At 40.1% G+C, this 23,148-nt stretch overlaps 1 protein-coding gene across 5 annotated transcripts in view; it reads right to left on the minus strand.

Annotated features, from left to right (window-relative positions):
• The window catches only part of ECHDC1 (ethylmalonyl-CoA decarboxylase 1), a 39,300-nt gene extending 16,492 nt beyond the window's left edge, over positions 1-22,808 (minus strand). Inside the window, exons 1-7 of one of the 5 annotated variants that reach the window (XM_049818246.1) lie at positions 20,437-21,146; positions 20,276-20,341; positions 19,862-19,999; positions 15,094-15,315; positions 9,895-10,037; positions 5,113-5,165; positions 3,135-3,215 (exon numbers count right to left, since the gene is read on the minus strand). In XM_049818246.1, the coding sequence (XP_049674203.1) occupies positions 3,135-3,215; positions 5,113-5,165; positions 9,895-10,037; positions 15,094-15,315; positions 19,862-19,880 (518 nt within the window). In that variant the 5' untranslated portion in view covers positions 19,881-19,999; positions 20,276-20,341; positions 20,437-21,146. The other 4 variants (XM_049818247.1, XM_049818249.1, XM_049818248.1 and 1 more) reach the window with 4 other exon arrangements.
• Positions 22,809-23,148: the final 340 nt, after the last annotated feature.

The following is a 23,148-nucleotide window of genomic DNA, read 5'->3' on the forward strand; positions in this document are numbered from 1 at the left end:
AGACCATATTTTTCACAAGCACTCAGGTACAATGGAAGTCCATTCGCCAAATGACATAGGACCAAATTTTCAAAGTTATAGATGTGCCTAAAAGACCTACAAAGGCATCACCCCAGCGAGATTTCTCAAAGGCACCAATGTGAAATAGAAGACAGCTCAGAATGCAAAGTTAGTTATTATGGCTATTGGCTGGTAGCACACTGCAGCTACTGCTCTCAGAGATTATTGTGATCCACTAATTGCACAAATACATTCATTACCAAACTGTCTCTGCCCCATATCTAATTGTTAGCTTACTGCCCAACAACCCACTACAATTCTTGTCCAAATCTCTTCACCAGCCCTGCCAAATCTGTTCTCCTTAACTTCATGCACTGTGTAAGTACAGGACACACTTCAAGTTTCTCCATAAGGGGAACTCAGAACACGTACTTCATTTCAATTATTTGTAAAATTCAAACACCGAGTCCAACATCACAGTCATTTGTGCACTTCACTGAAATAGCTGCAGCATCACGCAGAACCGCAACATACACTGACATTTGGCAGCAGAACCCATGAGCCATCTTCACAGGCTCAGAGAGCATATTCCACTGTGGCACACTGAAAAAAGTCTAAGTTTCCTGAAACTGAGCTTTTGCTCAGCTGTCCAAACAAGTTTCATACCTGCATGGTTTTACATTACTCAGTTTTACAGAAATAATTGAGATAAATAATTACAATGTCACAAGCCTTACCTTCCCAATTTTCATATCAGAAAAAGTCTGAAAGGATTTGAGTTACCTTGCACTTGTCAGGACATTGATTTATTTTTTTTCCAGTCACATATTTACAATCTTTATAAGGATGTTGCTCTTACGGATAGTCATACTGCAACAACCCATAAAGCCACTAAGATTGAAGAAGATGTTTTGAGAAGACCTCTTCCTCCAGATAAAAGGTGGAGTGACCCAAGGTGCTTTCACTTTTCATCACTGCCCTTTATGTCAGCAATAAATGTGTCAGAGTTCATCCAAGCCCTCCCTAATCCAATTTTAAATGAGCTGGCTTAAAACAGAGTAAGAGACAATTAGCCACAAGAACTGCCACTGGACGAATACATCAGTAACATCTTAAACCACCTCAGCTATTTTAAAATTGGATTTGTCCGCACCTCTACTTTAGTACTTTAGTAGAGGTGTGCATCATGCTGCCAGACCGTATTTCAGAGGAGGTACATAGGCCATTTTGGTTCAAGTGAATCACTTCAACGATATCAGTATAATTAATGTAGTACAAGCTGGCAGAGATAAAAATAAGAAAATATTTCAGGCCAGTACCAAGCAGCTGGTAGCTTACACTGTAACTGTGAGAAACAGAGGTGGATTTGAAAATTTAGAATTAAAAGCAGCCACAACTCACTCATTTTGTTCTTAAAAAACAAAAATAAATAAAAATAAATAAAATATTCAAACAGTTTATTCAAGGAAGAAACCAAACCCTTCTGATTTCTGTTCTCAGGTTCCTCTTTTGGCATCTAGTGACTCATGACAGAATATCTGTTCACTAATATCTACTCAGAGTCCTCAAGAAAATCCAGATTTTGTCCCCCAGTATTAAAATTCTCAAATTCAGGAGCAATAATAGCAGCACACAGTACATTTCTCTATCTTGTTGTTGTTATTAATTAAGTCCCATTTGCTGCTCCTGAACTGCTATTATTTAGTTGCACTGAATGGGCGTGTTAGAAAGTAATGGAAGATGGATCAACAGCTGTAGTTATTATGAAAATTATGGCAATAACATCAGAGGAATTGCAGCTGCTCAACTCATGCAAATACTAGCTACTTGACAATGACTATAATTACACAGTATGTCAAACAACATAGCTGGAGTAAAAGTAGAAACTACATATTTTAGAAAGCCAAAAGATTTCCATTTCATTATGTTCACATTCCCTAAACTCCTATTTAGGGATAACAAGATTCACTTTCTGTCAACGGACTCACAGATACAGACAGGTCTACTAAGTCTCCCAGGTGCACTCTCCTGCCAGCGCTGCAGCTCTCAAACACAGTACCTCTCTGCACATTTACTAGGCATTTATAATAAATATAGCCTGTACTCAGAGGCCGTAAGTCAGAGCTGGGGTTCCAGTTCACTGGGTGCTGTGCAGATATGAAGAAAGATACAGCTGCACCTAGTTTCAAAGCAAAGGAGTATTGCCTCCAAGTGGCTCAGGCAATGCAGATACCATCTCCTCTACCCAAAGCCTGTTCCTGATACCTGGAACAGCACTGTGATACTCGAGTGTACTTTGCTTAGTATTACTTTGGAATGTAAGCACTTTCAGCTTGTTCTGGACAATTCCTTTCCCACTTCAGGTGCTAAGGCCCTCTGAAAAAGCACACCTCCTTCTCAGATAAAAACTTTACTAAAAGCTCCTCATTGTCATAAAGGCTGTGCACAGTGCTTATCCTGCTACCTCTGTAGGCTGTTTGCACATTAGCAACTGTTTATATAAAGTGGCATTTTGTTATTTTCATTTCTTCCAGTTCCTGTTCTGCATTCAGTCTCTTTAACTAAAGCCGCCTGCTTTTTGCTAGCTGTTTCATGCTGGCAAATCCCTGCACCTGCATAGAAAAAAACAGGGACAGAACCTCATTTGCTTTCCTCTGCACCCCACACTCTTGTTTCAAAAACTGTACAGCACGAAGTTATGTTACAAATAATAAACCCAGAACATGAAATACCAGACTCATGGAGAGTTTTATTTATTTATTTTTACTTATGACAGCCACATAAAGAGACATAAGGGGAAATACAATTTTGCAGTCCTCCTACCTCTCACTCGGGGGTGAGAAGTTGGACCCATTTGGTGTATAACACCGTTGGTTGCTAAAGCTCCTCACTGCTCTTGTTTTACACAGTGATTCAAACTGCATAACCTGGCAGTAAGTAATCTTTCCTTTGTACTATCAGGAAACCCAAACTTTTTTTTCCTGTGAAGTCTGCAGACAAAGCCCAGTTCCAAATGCCTTGGAATTCAGGGACATGACTCCTGGTAAAAGTGGTTCCTCAAGCTTCCATATTTCATAGGTGTAGTCATTAAATCACCGACCCAACATGACAGCTACTCAAATTGTTGATCTTACCTGAAATCACATGCTGTGGTAAGTTCTGCTCCTCCTCCAACAGCCTTTCCTTGGACTAGTGCAACACTGATCAAAGGCAATCTACACAAGAGAGTTTTGTAAGCAAAGTTCATGCTTTTAGTCTTTCAGAAATGACAAAAGAATTCAAGTAAACCACCTCTATAGTAAAAGTTCAGAAAAATATACTGTTTCAGTTCATTCAAATAACTACATCTTTGTGGATAAGCAGCACAATACCAATTCCACTTATGCCAAAGTGATTATTCTGTAATTGATATGGAATCCCAAAACGAAACAGCAAGACAGATATATCAAATGGAATCAGAGAATATCGTGTACTGTGTTATGAAAAATACCTGCTATAGATTATCTGCAAGAATATCCTGCAAGTGACAGGACAGCGACACAAGACTCTATGCTAAGCCAGTACACTACAGAAAGCAGTAGAAGGGGACACAAAGAACGGAAGGGCTGGGTTATCTAAAAATAATGAGATTTAGCACGAGACCTTCAGCACCTTCTTCAGAGTTCTATCATCTCAGCCATCAACAAAACTTTATTTTTGGAGGACAAAACCATCCTTTGAGGATAGCAACAATCTGTTACGTTTGATGGTGTTGTATTTAATCATGCTCAAGGTATTTAATCATGTTCAAGGTAATTCAAAGGACAGAGGGAAGGAAGAGTATGTAGGGAGAACTTTCCCCACTGCCATTGCAAAATGAATGCTAATGAACAGTGACTGACTTAAGATAAGCCAAGTTCCCTAAGAAATAAAGACAATTGGTTAGTCCCACAAATTGCATGCTGATATAGCTGTGTTGTCTTTTACTACCAAGAGACATTTAACTCATTGAGCAGTTCTGAAACCACATTCAGAAGTCAGCTTCCCAATCATGATCACATGTTTGGTTTTACTTCTACTTTAACAGAAGCACCAACAATTTCTTATGGCCCAAGTGAACCCACTGGAAGAGGGTAACCTCAGTTTTCCTATGGTCTATGAGGAACCAGAAGATATGGATCCAAGTCCCCTACATCCATACTCTGATCCCTTTGAGGCAGCTCCTTCAGGATGACAGTCAGCCTCCGCGCCCTCTGAGGGAGTCTGATCCCATCTACAAGAGATGTCCCCAGACAGCAGTTCAGCGCTCCCCCTAAACCACAGCTTCAACACACTCTAAGTCAAGACACTTGAGGTGAGGGCTTAATCTTCATACAACTTCCTCCTCTGCTTTGCCCCATCAATTTTGATTACACAGAGACCAACAAACATGTTCTAATTCTGATCCTGAGGATTCCTTACAGTAGTACTGCTACTAAGTCTCCAATCTCCTGGGCAGTTTTACAGAATAATGTTAACTCATAACACTTTCTCATATAGATTATTTGAAAAAAGAAAAATAATATTTATCTTCAAAGAGCTCTGAGCAGAAAAAAGACAGACTATCACACATGGATTTAATAGAAATGTGATTTCTTAAGGGAAGCTAAATCTAAAGGAAAGGAAAAAATGTTCTTCAGAAGTACCAGATGGTAGAACTGAATACAGTCCTCTTATGAAGTGGGAAGATTAAATAAATATATTAAAAAACGTTACCTGTGTAGGCTGCATAAGCTGGCCCTGCTTGTTTTTTAAGAGCTACAAATTTCCACTGAGTTACAGAAGTCAGCTTCAGAAACTCTGAAGGCTTAGATTTCCTTAACTCTAGGTATCTCCTGGCCCTCTACATACAAGCCTATAGGTCTTTTTTTCCCTGTTTCAATCTCTGGAAAGTCTAATAGTTGCAAAATGTCAAGGCCTAATTTAAATCCATAAATACCTACCTGATTAACATGTGTGAATACAAGGTCTGGGATTCAAAATTACATACTTAAAACTACGTATTTAACTTTAAACATCTTGTTAAAGAGTTAGCCAAAACATATTCCAATCCTTGTAATTACTTCATAAAGAAAGGTAAATAAAATATATTACCTCATAAGTCTGGTTAAGGTGTTTTGCATAAACATGCACATATTCATCCCATCCTACAAAAAAAATAGGAAATTAAAAAATGTTAAGTGATCCTAACGTGAAGCAATTAAACACACAGATGGAGTAGACAGGAATATTCATTATATTTACTCTAGCTGGGTTTTCTTTCTCTTTGGTTAATCTTGCCCTGATTCCAGCCCAACCACACTATGCACAAATAGAAAACCTAGCATGAATCAGGTTAAAAAAAAAATATCAGAACTCAATCAATTTATATGAATTTCAGTTATAATTTCCTCTTTCCTCTTAATTTCCTCTTCTTACTCCCAGTTAAACACCCATAAAGCTGAGTTTTAAAATTCTGTATAGGACCTTGGACCACTACATACTTTTTACTGTTCCAAATCCATAAAGTTTTAGACAAGATACAATTTACCAACTTCATTTTTTATTGTTTGGGCCAAAAGCATTTCAGCCAAAAAAAACCCCCCAAACCCAGAAAGAAGGTTCTTCTTATTTCTCTCCTCCTTTATGTTTTACATCAGCTTGCAAACAATAGTGAATAGGGAACAATTGTTCCCTTCTCTTCCAGTACAAGAGCTAAGGGGTTCCAAATAACATCAGTTGCTGCTAGGTTCAAAACAAATACTTCTTCCTACAACATGCAGTTAAACTGTGGAACACTTTGCAGCAGGGCATTGCAACCTCTAAAAGACTACATGAATTCAAGAACAACTAGATAAACTCAGGACAGAAAAATCAACAAAAGGTTATTAAACACAAGATAACACCTCTAGCTTTAGAGGTCTTAGTCACAAGTTGCTGGGGAAAAAAAGAATATTTTGAAGCAAAATCATTATCTATCTTCCTTCCTTGTTCTTATAGTCTTTCTCAAACATCTACTGCTAACCAGGAACTCAACAAATGACTGGGCTAAATGACCCAGTATGACCATGTTCAGATACATACTGAACTGCATACACTGAACTACACATGTGCCATTTAATCCAGATTTAAAAAAAAAAATAAATGTTTGGACACCATAGAAGTAAAAAAGCAGTAGATAACAATTTCAGTATGTCTTTCAAAAAAACCCAACAAAACCCAAACCAAAAAAACAACACCAAACAAAAAAAATCCCCAAACAAATCGTAGGAAGAAAAAGAACAAAAAAATGTATCTTTATTGGCATTTACTAATTTCTAAAACACAGTTTTACAGGGGTTGGCAAGTTAAAGAATCTGCCTTAATTAAAAGCTTCTGACTCATACCTCAGGGAAAGAAAATATACGCAGTAAGTCAGTACATCTTGGAACATGACCTTGAAATAATAGTAGGTCAACGTCAGATGATTTATTGTCCATTTATTCCTGCGTTCCCAAGACCTACTCTGCCGAACACCAACCAGCATTATGGTGTCTAAGAACAGATCTCTGGCAGATATAAGTTGTCACAACAATTGCTACACAGGAACCAGTGAATTCAGTTTCATTACATTGAAGGCCTGCTTGAAAATTTCAGCACATGTTGATTTATAAAGAGGCTTTTAGTTATCACTGTACCCACCTCCTACACCCATTGAGACCAACAGCAATATTTCCATTCCAAATCAAAGAACAATCAAATACTCCATGATAGCTGTCTTAACAGCTAAGTTTAAAACCCACACAAACATAGGGGGTACCAGTTCTCAGGCATGGACTTGCACAATTCCCATACTACAACCACCAGGATGAAGCTGCAAAAAAGCTCTTCAGAGAAAGTAATTTTTCACTTCATCACAGCAGAGTCCTTGCATTCAAATTGGCCATCTCAATTCATACCAAAATGCAAAATGGTAATTAAAGATTAATGCCAGAACAGACCAGCTTGATAAATGCAGTTATGACAGAGCAGACAAAAGAAAGGTCTTCATATTCTCAGGTGGTAGAGAGATTACTGTGTATCACATGGAAAAAATGCCTGCACAGAAAACACTTGGGGGGGAAGAAAAAATAAAAATCACAATTACTTGAGTCCCGGCCAACATACCCCTCAAACCTTCCTGATAAGAAAAAGGAGGCTACTAGTCAGAGTATTTTATCTAAATAAGAGGGATATTCACTGGAGTCTAGTGGAATAATCACATTTTCAGCTCTAATACTGGACTTGGAGTAGGAAGAAATCTAACAAGCAGAAAGTGAGGTATCATACAGTATGCACTACGTATGGAAGAAAAGGATTAATAGTTCGCGGTGGGGCTAGGGGAGGCAGGAAAGAAGAAAGTCACCTTCATAAAGTAGAAAACTGTACCACTGGCTCTTTTTGCTGCAAGAGCTTACAGTCCACTTTCACTACAGTTAGAACAGTATTTCCACACCATCTCCAACTGCTGGCAAGTCCTTCCTCCGCGGCTTACTGCTCGGGAACTTCCGTCCTGGGGCTTCTAGACAGGGGCCAAGGAAAGTCAAATTCTCCTTTGTGCCTCCTTCCTCTCAGCCGTCCTTTCAAGAGCCTCTACTGCTTTTCAGCTAGCCAGCTTTTCAAGTCGCCCTCCAGAATTAGGTTATTGCTCTTGGTAACCAGGCTTACAAGGACAGAAAGAAAAATCATTTTTTGTTTTTAAATTCCACTATTAATTTGCCTTCCGTGATTTGGTCACATAATGTTAGCACTCGCCAAAGAAGAAGAGGTGGGGACCTGGGTTTGTTTCAGGGTTAGGAACAACTAAACATGGAAGGAGGAAGAGGGGGACGAAGAGGAAGAGGGGGACGAAGAGGAAGAGGGGGACGAAGAGGGGGACGAAAAGGAAGAGGGGCCACTAGGGGGCACGAAAATCCTTCAGCATTCTTGGCCATTATTCTGCCTTTTCTGCACCACAGGGAAAGGCAAACTGTATCATAGACGATGAAAAATACAATCTTCCCTCAACCAACTGGTTGAACAAAATGAAAGTGTTTTCTGTAATTACTAAAAGCTATGGGCTAAAGCAGCCTTGGAAAAAAAAAAAGGAAAAACATACCAGTTCAGGCACGAAGCTATTCACTGTTTTTTCTTTTGCCTTAGGGATGCCTGTGGACAGAAAACTTAACCTAATGCTCTTTTAATCTGAAACCAGACAAAACTCTCTCATCTGCAGCGAGTTAGAGAGCAGAGTTCTGCAAGACTAGCAAACAGCAAATGCTATTCCTTATTCTATTAAAGTTTTATTTAATAAAGACTATTAAATCCCACCAAACAGATGGTTTAGGAGTTGGCTGTTACAAAGAAACTCTCAGTTCAGGATAGTTTGAACTCTCCTGAGGAAATAGAAAGCAGCCAAGTTTAACTATTCCTGGAGCATTTCTGGTGACTCTTACACTTACAGATCAGCACTAGCATGAATTCTAGATTCTTTGCAGAGAATTTTCAACAAAGTTATAATTAATACCTACGCATTTCATTCTGCCCAGTGTATCTGTTAGGGACCCTAATCCTTACAAGAGCCCTCTCTGCCACTGCAGTGGCTCCAAGTAATTTCTATAAACATATAGACAGAATATTAAATGTCAAAGAGAGTATGGAAGCAGAATCACTGAGACTTACTGAATGCAGAACTCTGAAGAAAAGCCTAGACTGCAGATAAGAAAAGAATTCACCCATGTTTGGTTTCAGTTCCTTTTCTGTTGCTATAATGTTAAAATAAGCTTAAAATTTCACATTAAAAAAGAAAAAATTACCCCCCCCAATCACAAATATATCTATATTTTTTAAATGACCAGTGCTTATAAAGCATCCAAAAGAAAACTCCCCCCAAAACATATATATCTATAAAGCATGGTATGTCTATATTAAGAAAAGCATACCTCTAATGGTGTTCCACAAAGGAAACAAAGCCTCCTATACCTTTTGAAAACCGGACCATCCTGTTTTATCAGGCCAGAAATATTTAAGACATTGTGTTTTTTATGATATTTAGTTTCATCAACAGAAACAAATCATCACTAAAGACAAATACCAGATTAATCAGTTTTTGAGTTGGTCGTCTTACTGGAAGGTTCAATTAAATGCCTAATCTGTGTGGTTAAATCCTCAAACTTGAAGTGGCCACAAAAAAGCACCAGGATGCCAGTTACCGCAATTGCTAACTGGGATGTAAGAGCAGCACAGGAAGACCCCCTTCCCCTGCAGCTGACAAAGTCCTATTTCACATTGCCAAAAACTACATATTAACCCATTTAAAAAATTGCAGCATGTGTGAAAGTTGTCAAGACGGGTGGCATGAGTGAAAAACTGCCAAACCCTGTCCTCTTCAACCCCATAGTTACTCACATGACTTACCTGACTGGACTACAGCACAAGAATTGCAGCTGTCTTTCCATTTTATGCCAGTCCAAGCACAGTTTTGACGAAATTGAAACCTTTCTGTAATAGCAGCCATGCTACTTAAATTTGGTTTTGACTTTAGAATATATGAGAAATGATTACTTGTATCTGCTTCTAAAGGTCAAACTACTGAAGCACAGATTATTTGATGTGTAAATTCACCATACACTGCTCTGAGAAACTGAAATGACTTTTTAAAAAGAAAAGGCTAAAAAGGAGATGTAATGTAGAAATTCAGAGTTACAAATCAATTACAATAACACTTAAGCTATGGCTTAAAGCGGTTGCCAGCATTTTTTCAACCATTAAAAGCTCCATTCTGTGACTTGCATGTAAAATTGACGCAGAAGCATAGTGCAACACTTCTGTCTGAAAAGTATCTCAGAATATCAGAAAGCTCATTTTTCTCAAAAAACCTTAATTTTTATCACTACTTGCCTGGGAGTTGGATATTGCTTTGACAGCATTCAAGTCAGATCCCGAGCAAAAGGTGTTTCCTGCACCATAGATGATAAGGCCTTTGCCATCCTTCCAGTTTTCCAGTTCGGTTACCCTCTCCTGGAGTTCTAGCATCATAGTACCTGTCACAAGAGGGGACAAGCAAAATTTTTAACAGGAAATTATTATTACTATCATGTTTTATGTTACATTTTTCACCACCAAGTTATTGTTAATAAGTGATGGACTTAAAAACACAAGGGACGGCATCACCTTAAATCCCGCTCATAAGCACTGACATACATTTTTTTTCCTCAAGGATGCACTTCCCAAAATTCTGAAGGATATTCTGCATGAAAGATATTTGTGTTATACTCAAAAAAAAAAAAAAAAAGTGCAAGGAGGTAAGCATAAACTCTACCTGATTTATTTTTGTTTGCAATTACGTGCATTCAGGACCCATGAACTTACATGTATCCATCCAGATCTGTCCATCTAGTCATTTTGATGTTACTGCCATTTCACCCTGCCCAAAGAACTGGCAGAGTACAGAAAAGAATCATGTGCAAGGTAGGCTCGAGGCACAACCAGTCAGTGTTAATAAAGATGCCTATAAAAGGCTAAAGAGCAGACTACGCTGGAGGCCAAGGACATTTAGAAGTATCCATCCAAAAGAAAATAAAGATATATTTGAAAAGAGGCGCAAAGTGTCTTTTATCTTTTAAAAGGACAAGAAGGAAGGAAAGAAAAAAAAAAAAAAGTCTTTCTAAAACATCTTTGATTCCCTCCCTGGTACCTTTTTAGAAAGGCTCTCTTTACAAAGTATATCCTAGGCTCCAAATATATGGATTGTACAGTACTAGCTTTTTATTTTTAGCTTAAACATAATATTCTCGTATGTTAGCTTAAGTACCCTTTCTGACAAGGAACTCTACAAACTCCTGTTTCTAGAGCTCATCGTAGACTGAAGCATCTACCACACCAACTGTGCTTACCAAGCATTAACTTACAGCTCTTCCTCTCTGAATGCCTGTAACTCTCATTCAGTTATATTCTTAAGAGAAGACATTTACAGAAACTAATTTCAGAAAGCAGGCTACATACAGGCTGATGACACTCTCAGCTTTACCCTCCTTTGACAAGAATTTAGATGGACAGGCCTACCTTCTTCAGAAATAAATGTGCTTTAGATTAATACTCTCAAGGGCTCTTTCCTTTTCTGTCAAGAGTGTTGGTTTTTTGACCTACACCTGCATGCACAGAACTCTTCCTGTTCTGAAATTGCCTGTTAGTAGCCATCCTGACATGGCAGATTTTTTTTTTTTTCCCACCTCCTGCTTGTTTTCCTTGCAGTTCCTTTATGGAGTAAGCTTCCCAGCACCACGTTGAGTGAATGCTCAGTCAAGCACTTCCACCTTAGGCTTGGTATGAGCCACTGAAATAGCACATTTTGACAATGTTCCTGAGGAGGACAATAATTAAGTGGGCATTACATATTATATACCAGAATGACATTGGGTTGGGTTTTTTCCACTGTCAGGTCCAAACTACGATCCTGTAACAAATTCCAGCACTTTTACTGGTTCCTTTCACTTCTGTATTTATAATTCAGTTATGCTTTTTGTGTGTTTTACATTACATTTGCTTTCATTGAATTTCACCTTGTTGATCTTGAGCTCTTTGTAGCAGTTAATCAAGATCACTTTGCATTCCACTCCTCTGCTCCAAATAACAATCTTCTTGCAAGCTCTCCCAGTTCAGGGTCATCTAACCATTTCAGCAGTTCACCTTCTATTTCATCATCCAAGCCATGAATGCAAATACAGAGCAGAACTAGGCCTAGATAAGATTTTCATGGGTCATCACTTGAAATGCTTTCCCAGCCTAACAGTACACTCAACAACGACTTTTCTACAAATGTTACTGTTTAAATAGATGTGCATCAACCCTGTGGATTTAACTTTTTGCATATTTGCCAAGTTTTTGTACAAGAAGAGTATTTGGGCTGGCATCCAGGCTTTGCCAGAATCAAGACAGCACAACCACTGTTTGTGGTGCTTTTAATAGTTAAAACAGTGAGGTACCGAAGCGTCTTTCCACAGAGTATTACGAGCCAAAACTGTAGTTAACTGTAAAATGGAGTTTACAAAAAGGAACCATGTGAGCCAGTTACATGCAACAGCAGGGGACAAGAGACACTGGCCAGAGCCTGTCCCATCCTCCTGGGAGAGGATCCCTTCCATTACTGGCAACACTGAACTATTATTTTACCAACATATATAGTCCATGATGTCTTATATAATGACAAGGACACAATACTAAAGCAAATCCTCATTCTGCCAGTCTTGGTCCTTCAGTATTTGATACCAGTAAGTTCATGCTCTTCACAGAACTAAATCTACTTGGAATAATTTGTTTGCAGCTTAATTATACTCTGAGAATAAATGCTTTAAAGTCAATTCTAGAAAATAAAATTATCACCATTATTATCTAATTCCTGCAGGCTGGCTTTTTTTTTTTTTTTTTTTTTTTTTAAAGTTAAATTCAACTTTAGTTCAGCAAGAGTTTGGGCTGCTGAAACTGGTTCCACCAGGCTTAAACTGACATTATTAGCATCTGTTTCCAAAGAGACCATTTCAAACAGGGGGCTATCAGATTCCAATTAAGAAGAGAAAAAAGGCATAACAACCTCCACATTGCCCATTAGCAATTTGCCAACAATTTTGTTCTGCTTTTGGTTCCATGAGTTGCTCAAGCTTAGAATAAACATAATTCCTTTGAGATAAAAAGCTGCTGTGTAAAGTAAATGCCTGGCAAATAGGATTTCTCTCAACAGTTTAATGATGTTTTGCAGCTTTCTAAAGGAAGCATACACATATATATAAATTCACATCTGCCACTATCTGGAAGCTCTGAGACACAGAATCAATAGAATTTATTTGCGGGGGGAAGGAGGTATTTACAGGCTCTAGTCAACCAGGTCTTGCTGGGGCAATTTATGGGTTGCACATCCCATCTCTTTCCATACTTCTCCTGAAGCATATTACTTGATAGACAACAAAAGGAAAAGGATCAAGTGCTTGCTAGTTCCTCAGCAACTATGGTTTACAGACAGTAATGTTAAAATGAAATGAAGAGCAGCACAAATTAATATGCCATCTGCCACAGCAGCCAAGGGGCCAGCATGATTTTGCTTCTACTCTCCCTCCTGTAAGAACAAAAGTCTCTAGCAGAGGTGCACAGGAGCAAGGAGGAGTAATTTATTGAACTGCCATAGGAATATTTTCCAGAGCAAATTTTTGTGCATATTACCGAGCAAAATGGAGTACTGCTCTCTACAGGGCTCTACATACTACCATGGAAGAGAACTGCCTGATCCCATGGCTCATTTGCTACATGCTAATCAGGGTCTGCAACAAAGACACAACTATTAATTTCCTCAGGGGTTTTTTGTAGCTCCTCTCTGCTACTAGAGCATCTAATTCACATACACTAATAATTTATTTTCACAGCAATTCTATAAAGAGAGAAGATATTATTTTACAGACCACTAACTGAGCAACAGAGAAAATAACTGCTAAATTTGGGTGCTCAATTTGAGATGTGATTTCAGTACACCAACATTATATAGCACTTTGTATAGTCAAAGCACAGCCACCAGTGGCCTAAATAGCTGCTGCAACTGCTCAGCACTTCAACACATCAGTTGCCAGCCCCTTCTGCCAAGCACCTAGAAGACAGAGAACATAGTTGTAAGTTTCTGTGAAAGTTTAGTTTAAGCAATTTGACTTGTATTACATCTGATCTCCATAGCAGACTGGGCTTTGTCTGTCCTTTCTCCTTCTGCTATTGCATCTCATTTCTCATGCCCCTTTCAACTTCCACAACAAGTAAGCTGAGAGCACACAGCCTACAAGCTGTACCTTGCACAGCTCTGTTTTGAGTCAAAAATAAAAACCAATCTGTAGAAAAAGAGGAAACAACAATGTAATTATGATTATATAATAACATGTATGCTGACAGGGAGGTATTCAGAAGGACAATCCCCACGCTAACGTCTTTTAGCTACAACTTCTCAAGTTAGGCAATGATTTTATACGTGAGCTTTTAAAGGGAAACAAAAGAGAAACTGCAGACCTGTCTAGGTGCATTACCACTAATTCCATTGTTCTCTTCCTTTCAGCTTTCCTTCCAATCATTAGTGGAAGGAGTAGATTGACATTCCTCATGTAAACAGCTCTATGCTTTGCTAGTGGGTTGTAAACATATTTGCTGACAGCAAAGGAATGGTAAGAACTGGGCAGGAAAATAGAACAGCAAAAAAGAAATTAACAAGATGACACAAACATATCCATTTCAAAATATTAAGAGATAAAGGCATTCTTACAGTAAAGGCTTAGGCATAGCTGCAGCTCAGGCAGATGCAGGCTCTGAATCTGTGCCACTTATGTTTGAAGAGAACAGCATAAATTGGTATATTCTCGACAGTTGAGACAGCAAATATACCTACCTTGGAGACCAAAAGCCTCTCATAAAACTTCATTAATTAAATAATTAATAAAATAGAACACTTGGTTTTGATAGCTAAGTATTGTCCAGTATAAAAGCATATTAAGTAGATTCCTGATCTGCAACAGCTGAGAATACCTAGCTCATCTGATCTTCAATTAACCAGACATTGGTATTTAAGACATAAGGCAAATGAAGAAGAAATGGAAGTCAGTTTGGGTGACTGGAAAAGACCAAATTACAGAAGCTCAAGTTACAGGGAAGGCTTTAGGTAAAGAACAAAGAAGTAAACTCACCCTTTCTACACCACCTACAAAACAAAGATGGCATCTTCCCACCCCCATAAAAATACCCTTTATGTTCCAGAGCAGTAGTGACAAAGCAAAAGGAGATACAAGAAAGAGCACAGTAGCAGCATTGTGCTGACTGAAAAAAAAAAGGGGAAGAGGCATGTTCTGCCAGACACTCCTTGTGTCCTTGAGAATTTCTTATATTCTTATGACCTTTATGGCAAAACTACTATGCAGAACAGTGGGTATTTGCTGCACATCTGAATAAAACTTAAACATTTCTTCTTTTAAGTAAGGAACGGTAAGGCATAACTTTCCATTTTGTTTAGGCAAAATGCTAAAATGGGTAACTGAAGGAGAAAATAAACCCCAGCAAACCAGCAATCCCAACAACTAATACCTGTAAAGGCATTCATCAGCTTTGGGTTGTTCAAAGTAAGTATTCCAATGCCATTGTCTTCTTTGGAAAGGTTGATGGATCCACCAGCAAACTGCTGAAGTTTCTTCTTTATCAATTCTTCCTCATAGCCATGAGCACCACTATACAGTGACATCCTTCTTTGTTGTAGGAGCCTTTCCTTTGTAGTCTGAAGTAAGTTCTTCCACAGAGAAATGGCCATTTCTGGAAATAAATGAGGCAGGGGGAAATCAGGAAACTTCCTTTGAGATCCACCTCAGTCCTGACAGAGAGGGAAGCAAGACAGCAGAAACTAATATAAAGGTGATGCAATCATAAAGTCTACAGAAATCACTGCAGACTGTATTTGCAAAATCCAGTAGTTTGAAACTACTCCCACAAAGTTAATAGGAGTTTTATAAAGTGATTTTAGTAGTTAAGCCAGAAATTAGCATCTTTTAAAATATTTTCTTGCAAAAATTACCCAAAAGTATTTACATGCAGAACATGAAAGAGGCTCAAGAACTGTACTAAGACCTTTACGTATTCCATTAGATTAACTTACTCCGTACTAATCTTCCAAACCCTCCCTCATCCTCCCTCCCCAAAAAATACCCAAACCCCACACCTGTGTTGGAGGAAAAATCCTATCAAAACCCCTAGTTTCCAGGATCTGGATCTCCGGCTTTTCTGTAAGCAACTAGTACAGCAAGACCCTCCCAAGAGAAGTACTTGAGGAACACAAAAATTAAGAACTGAAGACCATTCCTACATTGAGGTCCATTCACTGTCACCTAATTCCACTAAACACATTGATCACACTCCACCTTAAAACTAGTTAGTCTGCTTAGCCCCTGGTAGCTATATATTTTTCCCAGCCATTCCAGCAGCACTTTGAATTGATCTCACTTGGACACAGAGCACCAGAACCTGTGGAGTACTCCAAAGGAGGAAAAGAGTACAACAGTATTATGTATTGAGCACCACACTTGCCTTTTATAAAGGTACATAATATTGGTAAATTATTTCTATGTGCCAGTATACCCATGGCTTATTCCTCCACTATTTCCACTCGACAATGTATGCCTGTGTATCAGGAAATAATAAGAAAGTCATTATCAAATATTATTCTTGATCTGCGGCTCTGCCTTATTTTATTTACTTTGGAAAAGAGTCTACTGGAGAAAGTGGTTTACAAGTGATTTGAAAGAAATGGGGTAAACCCTGAACTGGAGACAGCTGATCTGAAAAAGAAGTCATCGTAGAAGCCACTCAGAGTGGGAATCAAAAGAACCCCCACAGGACACATAAAAAGATTTGTTATATTTAAATCTTGCAATTTGCTAGACTAGCTCTAGCTTTGCCCCAACTCCCTTTTTAATGGATACAGCTGTTCAGAAGACATGGTAGATGCTCTTTTTTTTTTGAGAACTGGGAAAGGACCATCTTTCTTTCTTAATCATATTCGGCAGAAACAAGATTCTTTGAAAATTGGCAAGAAGCTCCTGGAAATTTTTTCTAAGGTTAACCCAGAACACAAACATACTCATTGAGACAGAACTTGGTGACAGCTACATTTTACACTGTGTTCAGGGCATCTTACAGTTTACAGACTCAAAATTCTTAAAACATTTATTATATACACATGAACAAGCAAGCACATTAAAAAACCCACACACAATTAGTTTATAATGAAAGAAGTGAACAATCCTGTCGGGTGAACTCTTATCTTGCCTCTGGCTGTACCATCCTACACTAAAGTAGAAAATGCTTCTGTTGGGGCAGGTATAATCCTCACTGAAACAGAGGCGTTTGTACAGCAACCACATTACAGGATGCGGAGGAGCATGCGTCGTACCAGGCAATTTCGAAGAGCCTCCTATGCCAGTAGATTGATACCTGTCCTGCAACATTGCATCCACCAATACAGCACTATCTCACAAGTGCAACACAAAGAAACTAGTAAGGCCTATACGAAGCTATGCATTATAAGGTCACATATGCTGGAATAGGTAAAGGAATCATTTTTTAACATCTGGTGAGACACTTTGAAGGGTCTTCTGAGTTCCCTACTAATTTCAAGGTTTTAATCTGTCACGATCAACTATTCTACACTGAAGTGTAAGCTAATAAAACTAATTAAAATTTAATCAAGTTAAAATCTAATTGAATACGTGATTCATTACTTCATAAACAGTATCACCCAACTGCTGCTGCACCTCAACACTCCATTTATGTACATTCTCCTATTGTCTGCAACACTTCAGCCATCACTTTTCAGAGCTTTCAAAATCACTTCTCTTGGTAAAATTTTATTTAAGAGTGAAAACAGGTTTCCAAAGCATATCTCTCAGCTAAATGATTCTTTTAATATTCAGGCTCTCAGAGGAGAAACTGCCTTCCATTGTCTCTAAAACCTCAGCAGTCATTCCCCAACATATACTCATGCAAAAAAACCTTTCCATCCAGCTACAGTCTTTGCTCAGGAGAGAGCAAGCATTAAAAACATGGATAGTGCAGGCTCTTATTGCAAAGCGTAGTTTGAACAATTAACTCCCAGTTTTTAATGAATACAAAGCCTCCCCAATCCTCATAAGAAGACAGACTAGATTTAATTCTCCACAGCCACAATGATTGGCTTGAAAGCACGGGGGTGGGGGGGCAAAGCCTGTTCGGTTAACCTAACTCCCTGCCAAATTATACTTGCTTGATCACTTTTATAGATTTCTCATGTCAAAAAATGTACAGAGCAAAACAGACTTAAGATATGGAAATTTTATTCCACCAAAAAAAGTCTGTCATTTTCAGCTGCGTGGTTATATGCATTAACAGCTCTTTATTATTATCACTATGGTAATAAAGAGCATCAGCAAGTGCGGGATTAGAAAACAAATTGGACATGACTGCCTGCTGATCATGACTCATGATTAATGACTCATGCAAATTATTATCATTGAATTATTTTCTTTAAAACCATCTCATACAGTACCAGTCAGTGCCCAGTACTTTTTCTAATAAAAACAAGATTATTTTAACAGCTCAGTCTGAGAAAGCTAACCACTCAGGAAAAGCATGATATTTAAGCTACAGTTCTCCCAAACTAAAGGCATTTCTGCTGATCTCTGACAAACAACACCCAAAGTTTCAATCAGTATGGAGCACTTGGAATCTATGGCATGACTTGGAATCCATGGCATGACTGAGATTGATTCTTTGTATTGTAAGTGAAAGCAGTGCCAGAGAGATATGTTGCAGTAACCCGCACAATGTTGTAGGACAAGCCAAGAGATATTTATTACACTAAAATTTTCAGATTTTCAGTTTAACATGATTACATCTATTTAGATACACTTAAAGAAATGAAGTCTTAGTCTAATTTTAAAAAGTCAGACGTGCTATACCCATTAACAACTGTAGTACAGACAGTTTATGCACAGTTTTTACAGTGAAAAAAAAATCTGACAGTATAGGAATAATGGACACTTTAGGCAATTAGTATCTTTCAAATGTTTTAAGTGCTACAGCTTTACATATCACTGGTGACAGCTAAGAGATAAGCCAATCCTATGGACATCAATAGTTGTTCATTCCATACCTCTTACCCAAAACAACAGTTTAAATCCCATTTGGCACTCAAGTGATTTTGTAACACCCTTGCCTGTGGGTTATATGAACACGTATCGAATGTCAACACTTCAGTATCAAAGGAATGACACGTTATGCAAAAGCAATATATGTATCTAGATGCAGACACTCACACACAGTATATGTATTTTTGTGTATGCATATGTATCAGAGGCCTTCCAAAAGCCTCTGGTAACTGCCTAGTTAAAATTCAGCTCTCACGATGTTAACAAAAAAAATAATAAGGATAATACCAGCACCAATATTCCCTATCTGAGCAGATTCTTGGGGAAACTAATAAGACACAACTCTTTAAAAGGCATATTTGCCCTTGCCATTCACCAGTACTCTGTTGCAACCCCATGTTTTCTCTTAAAACATGCTGTATCAAACAGCAACCTCCAGCAACGTTGCCAGTTGCAACTGCCAGCAAGCATAAAGACAGCTGGCCAGAGAAATGGGTAAGAAATGTAGGTAGCAACTTCCTGGATGGGTAGAAGAACTAAGACAAACCAGAGAACTAGACATTGGGAGCCCAAATGAGCATTTAAGCTGCACGCACAAACAAGAAACGCCGCACTAGAGAGCAGCTACGCAGAAATGATCAGCAAGTTAAAATACATGAGCAGAGAAAATTCCGACTCAAAGATAGTGCCTCAATTATCGTCAAAAGAAAACAGGGAGAAAAGATTCAGGGATGTGTCTTCAATACATCAGGGAAATAAGCGTGCCCTTTCTCGTGGGGCAGGAAGTGACAGGTGTGATGAACATATACAGACTTATGAGTCACCTGCAAAAAAAGGTCAGCTGAATTTCTGGTTTTGGATGAAGGTATCCCAAGATAAAGCACAGCAGAAATAAAGGGATCCAACATACAAAATCCACAAAAGAAATCTCAGGGAGGAGAAAACATTCAAATGACATAACAAAAAAACAATCAGAAAGGCACTTTTGTGACACTGCCAAAGGCATCAAGGGCAGCTGACAGGTCAAGCAGCACAGGAGAACTTGACTTGATGAAGACCTCGAGCAGCTGCAATTTCAGTGACAAGCACAGAAACGCTAAGACAGGGCACGGAGAAAGGGACAGAAGATGTGAACTGAAGACGATGATGATTCACAGTTCAACCCTGTGTATGTGTCTTACCAGTCACTGTAGAAGGCATTCATCCGTACTAGGGAGCAGTGACCGTGACTGTCAGATGCTTCACTGGGTTCCTGCAGTGACTCACGAATGAATGGAAAGCAAGTGGTGACCCAACGCTGAGGACTGGCACAACTGACCCTATAACATGAAAGCAGATGAAAAAGCAGAGAGTGAAGGAGAAATATAACCAAAGCATGAAAATAGTCCATTTGTACAAAAAGAAGTAGGTTGAAAATGAGTGAATATCATTAACACCAGCTGACTGGAACTAGGGGCAATGGGCTGGTGGCTAACTGGTGAGGGGGAGAGGAGAAAATAAATCCCAGTGTTGGCCAGAGAGAAGGAATTCAGAAACAGCAAGATCAAAGGGGGCCAGCCTGGATGCAAATCAAGACAAGAGCACAGGTCTCTCACCTGCAGCTCCTCCCCAGCACTGGCTGAACAGGCCAGTGTTGCCAGCTGCTTGTCACCACCCTTCACCTGAAGGTTAGAGAGCCTTTCATCTACCTCATCCGCTTACACATCTCTCTTCTTTCTTCAGTGATGTGTGGGTTAGGTTAACTTAAACACCTTACCTGACAGGTTCTTCCCACTCTAATAATTACCAGCTGAGGCAAGCTGAGGGCAGTCACCTCTCCAGCTGGCTTTCCTTCAGTGGGAAGAAGACAGCAAGCAGATCTTAAACATGCGAAGGGATCAGCAGCAGAAAAGCTACTGACAAAGTGTGACTTACAAATACAGAAACTAAACAAAGCTTGGGAAATTCTGCCTCCCTAAGAAGAGAAATGCACCTCTTCTATTGCATCTCTACACAAAGCAGGGACTCCTACCAAGTTCAACAGGAGCTGTCTCGAGCTCATGCCTTTCTCAAGATGCTGTGGCTCTCAAACTTGCTGAACCCTGTTGAAATTTTTAGCGCATTCTCTTTGGTACCCACATTGTAGAGAAATTAGGTAGGATCAATAGCCCCTCTGGTTCAGTGTGAAGATACTTAAAGAACTTCATGACTCCTCTAAAAACAGGCTTTAAAAGTAGCTGGTATTATAAAGGACAGGTTTTTAGCCTCTATATTATTACTGAGAACAAGAAGCTCAGGCCTCCTAGTTTCTAGATGTCAGCAGTAGAAATAATGTTTACCTGTCCAGAAGCTGAGAGAACAAGAAGGGAGAAGATGTCCAAATTAACTAATTGAAATGGCTTCAAATCATGCACATGTGAAATAAAAATAAACTGTGGGGGAAAAAAAACTTTTAACATTGTAAGTAAAAAAACCAAACTTGTCTGTGGCTTCAGTTTTAAGCTGGCTTACCCTTTACACCTCTTTTCTGCTTCTACCTCTCTTTTTTCCCTTGTTTTTTAAATTGTTTCTGAGCAGCTCAATTCTGGGGATAGCAACCCATGTGTTTTCCAAATTATTTGTTCTTTGTTTAGTTTTGTATTTTTTAATAGTCCCTGAAGGCTAAGGTTTAGATGTGAATTGTCTCTCTGTTCCTAACCAATGATATTCTCTTTTAATCACGTTAATTATTTTGAAGAGCTAGTAAAGAAACCCCACAGAAACATACCCAAGTCCAGTGAAAAATAATGGTATTCAGGGATGCAAAACAGCTGACAAAAGAAGTCTTTCCATAAATACACATGACACTACCTAAACACGTTTGATTTTGGTCACATGGTGTGTACAAGATCTTGAGTTTCACAGCAGAGGGTGAGAGCAAGAGTCCGTTACCTTCTGCAAAAAGCATGCAGGCCCTTTATTTTTTAATGCTTTGATCTAAAGCGGTTGTCTTTGGCTCTGGCAGCAAAGGACCCTCTATAACAATGACAGAAAACACTTTTAAGTTCACATAAAGCTCACTGCCCACTAGGTGTATTTTAGACACCTTTAAAACAAACAGACGTGCTACTTCACAGGAGCAGAAACAACCACAACCAGCTCACCATTTGCTTTTCAGTCACCAAATCCTAAACCATAAAAAGAGTAAGGATGAATTCATTTTAGCTGTAACTGCAAATACGGACGCTTTCCCTAGGATTAATTTGCCCTGAAAACTGTAAAAGGTTCTGTAGTCGAGCAGCACTCTGAATTCCACTTGGTAAACGCCTCTTTACTATTGCTCTCCTTACCACACCAGTAAACACTCCTGCTGACAGCAAAACTGCATCCCGATGTCAGAACCGGCCACGCAGCATGGTTCTCAGGGACGTATCTCCTGCTCCCCTGTAACCCGGGCTGGGAACTAGCAGAAGCACCCCAGGACAGCGTGTCACCTGGCCCCTTGGCTCTACACCCTAAATTTCGGGAAGCAAAGACATCCCAAAGCACGGTATCTCCCCGGGAAGAATGCGAAGACCGTAGGGGGAGAGGGGAGGAAGCTCCTTCCCCAGCAGAGGTTTCTTGCTGCTGACCTTGTGCAATGCCAAAGTCCCGACAAGCGCACTGTAGCACTCGGTCTGACCTAGGCAAGCACCTCTGGAGCGCCCTGTTTTGTTGTTTGTTTGGGTTTTTTTTAAATAAAAAAGATGACTTATTTTAAATCAACCGGCAAGGGAGGGCTGCGTGCCAAGCAGGGCCTGTAACCGGCTGTTCCCCAAATAAGACCCGAGGCCTCTGGGCTGAGGCCGAGTAAAGCGAGGGGAAGCTCGCAGCACCCAACGTGTTCCAGGCAGAACCACCACCGGCCGCTCCCGCACCGGCGAGGCCGCCGCACTTTTGCCCCAAGCCCTCAGCGGCCCCGCGGGGACCGGACCGGGCCGGGCCGGGCCGGGCCGCGCCTCCCGCCTTACCCCCTGCCGCCGACCGGGCCGGGGCCGGCCGAGCCGGGAAGCGGAGACCCGCGGGCGGGCACTGACCTGGCCCCGCCGCTCCCCTTCCCGTCGCTGGTCGAGCGGTGCGACCGGGAAAGCGGCCCCGCCGGGAACCGCCGCCGCGGCGGGCCGGGCCGGGCCGGCGGGGCCCGGGGAAGGCCGGGCCGAGGCCTGTGAGGACTGTGAGGGGAGCAGCCCCCCGGGGGGGAGGCAAAGGGGATTGAAGAGAAAATGGAGCCCCTGCGAGATGGAGGCAGGCGTGGGGCCGGCGAGGAAGCGGCGTCCTTCGCTCCGGGCCACGGTCGACCGCGGGCACCGAAAACTCAGTCGAAGTTGAGGCAGTTTTGCCGCAGAAGGCGCTTCTGAGCGCCGAGGTTGCCAAATACCACGCGAGCAGGTCATTATTATTTTCGTCTCCTGCGCCAGTAGCCTGCATCACGAAAAAACGAGCCCTGCATTTCTATCCAAGCCGGTGTCAT

The sequence above is a fragment of the Accipiter gentilis genome, chromosome 15 (assembly GCF_929443795.1).
Source record: "Accipiter gentilis chromosome 15, bAccGen1.1, whole genome shotgun sequence".
Classification (NCBI taxonomy): domain Eukaryota; kingdom Metazoa; phylum Chordata; class Aves; order Accipitriformes; family Accipitridae; genus Astur; species Astur gentilis.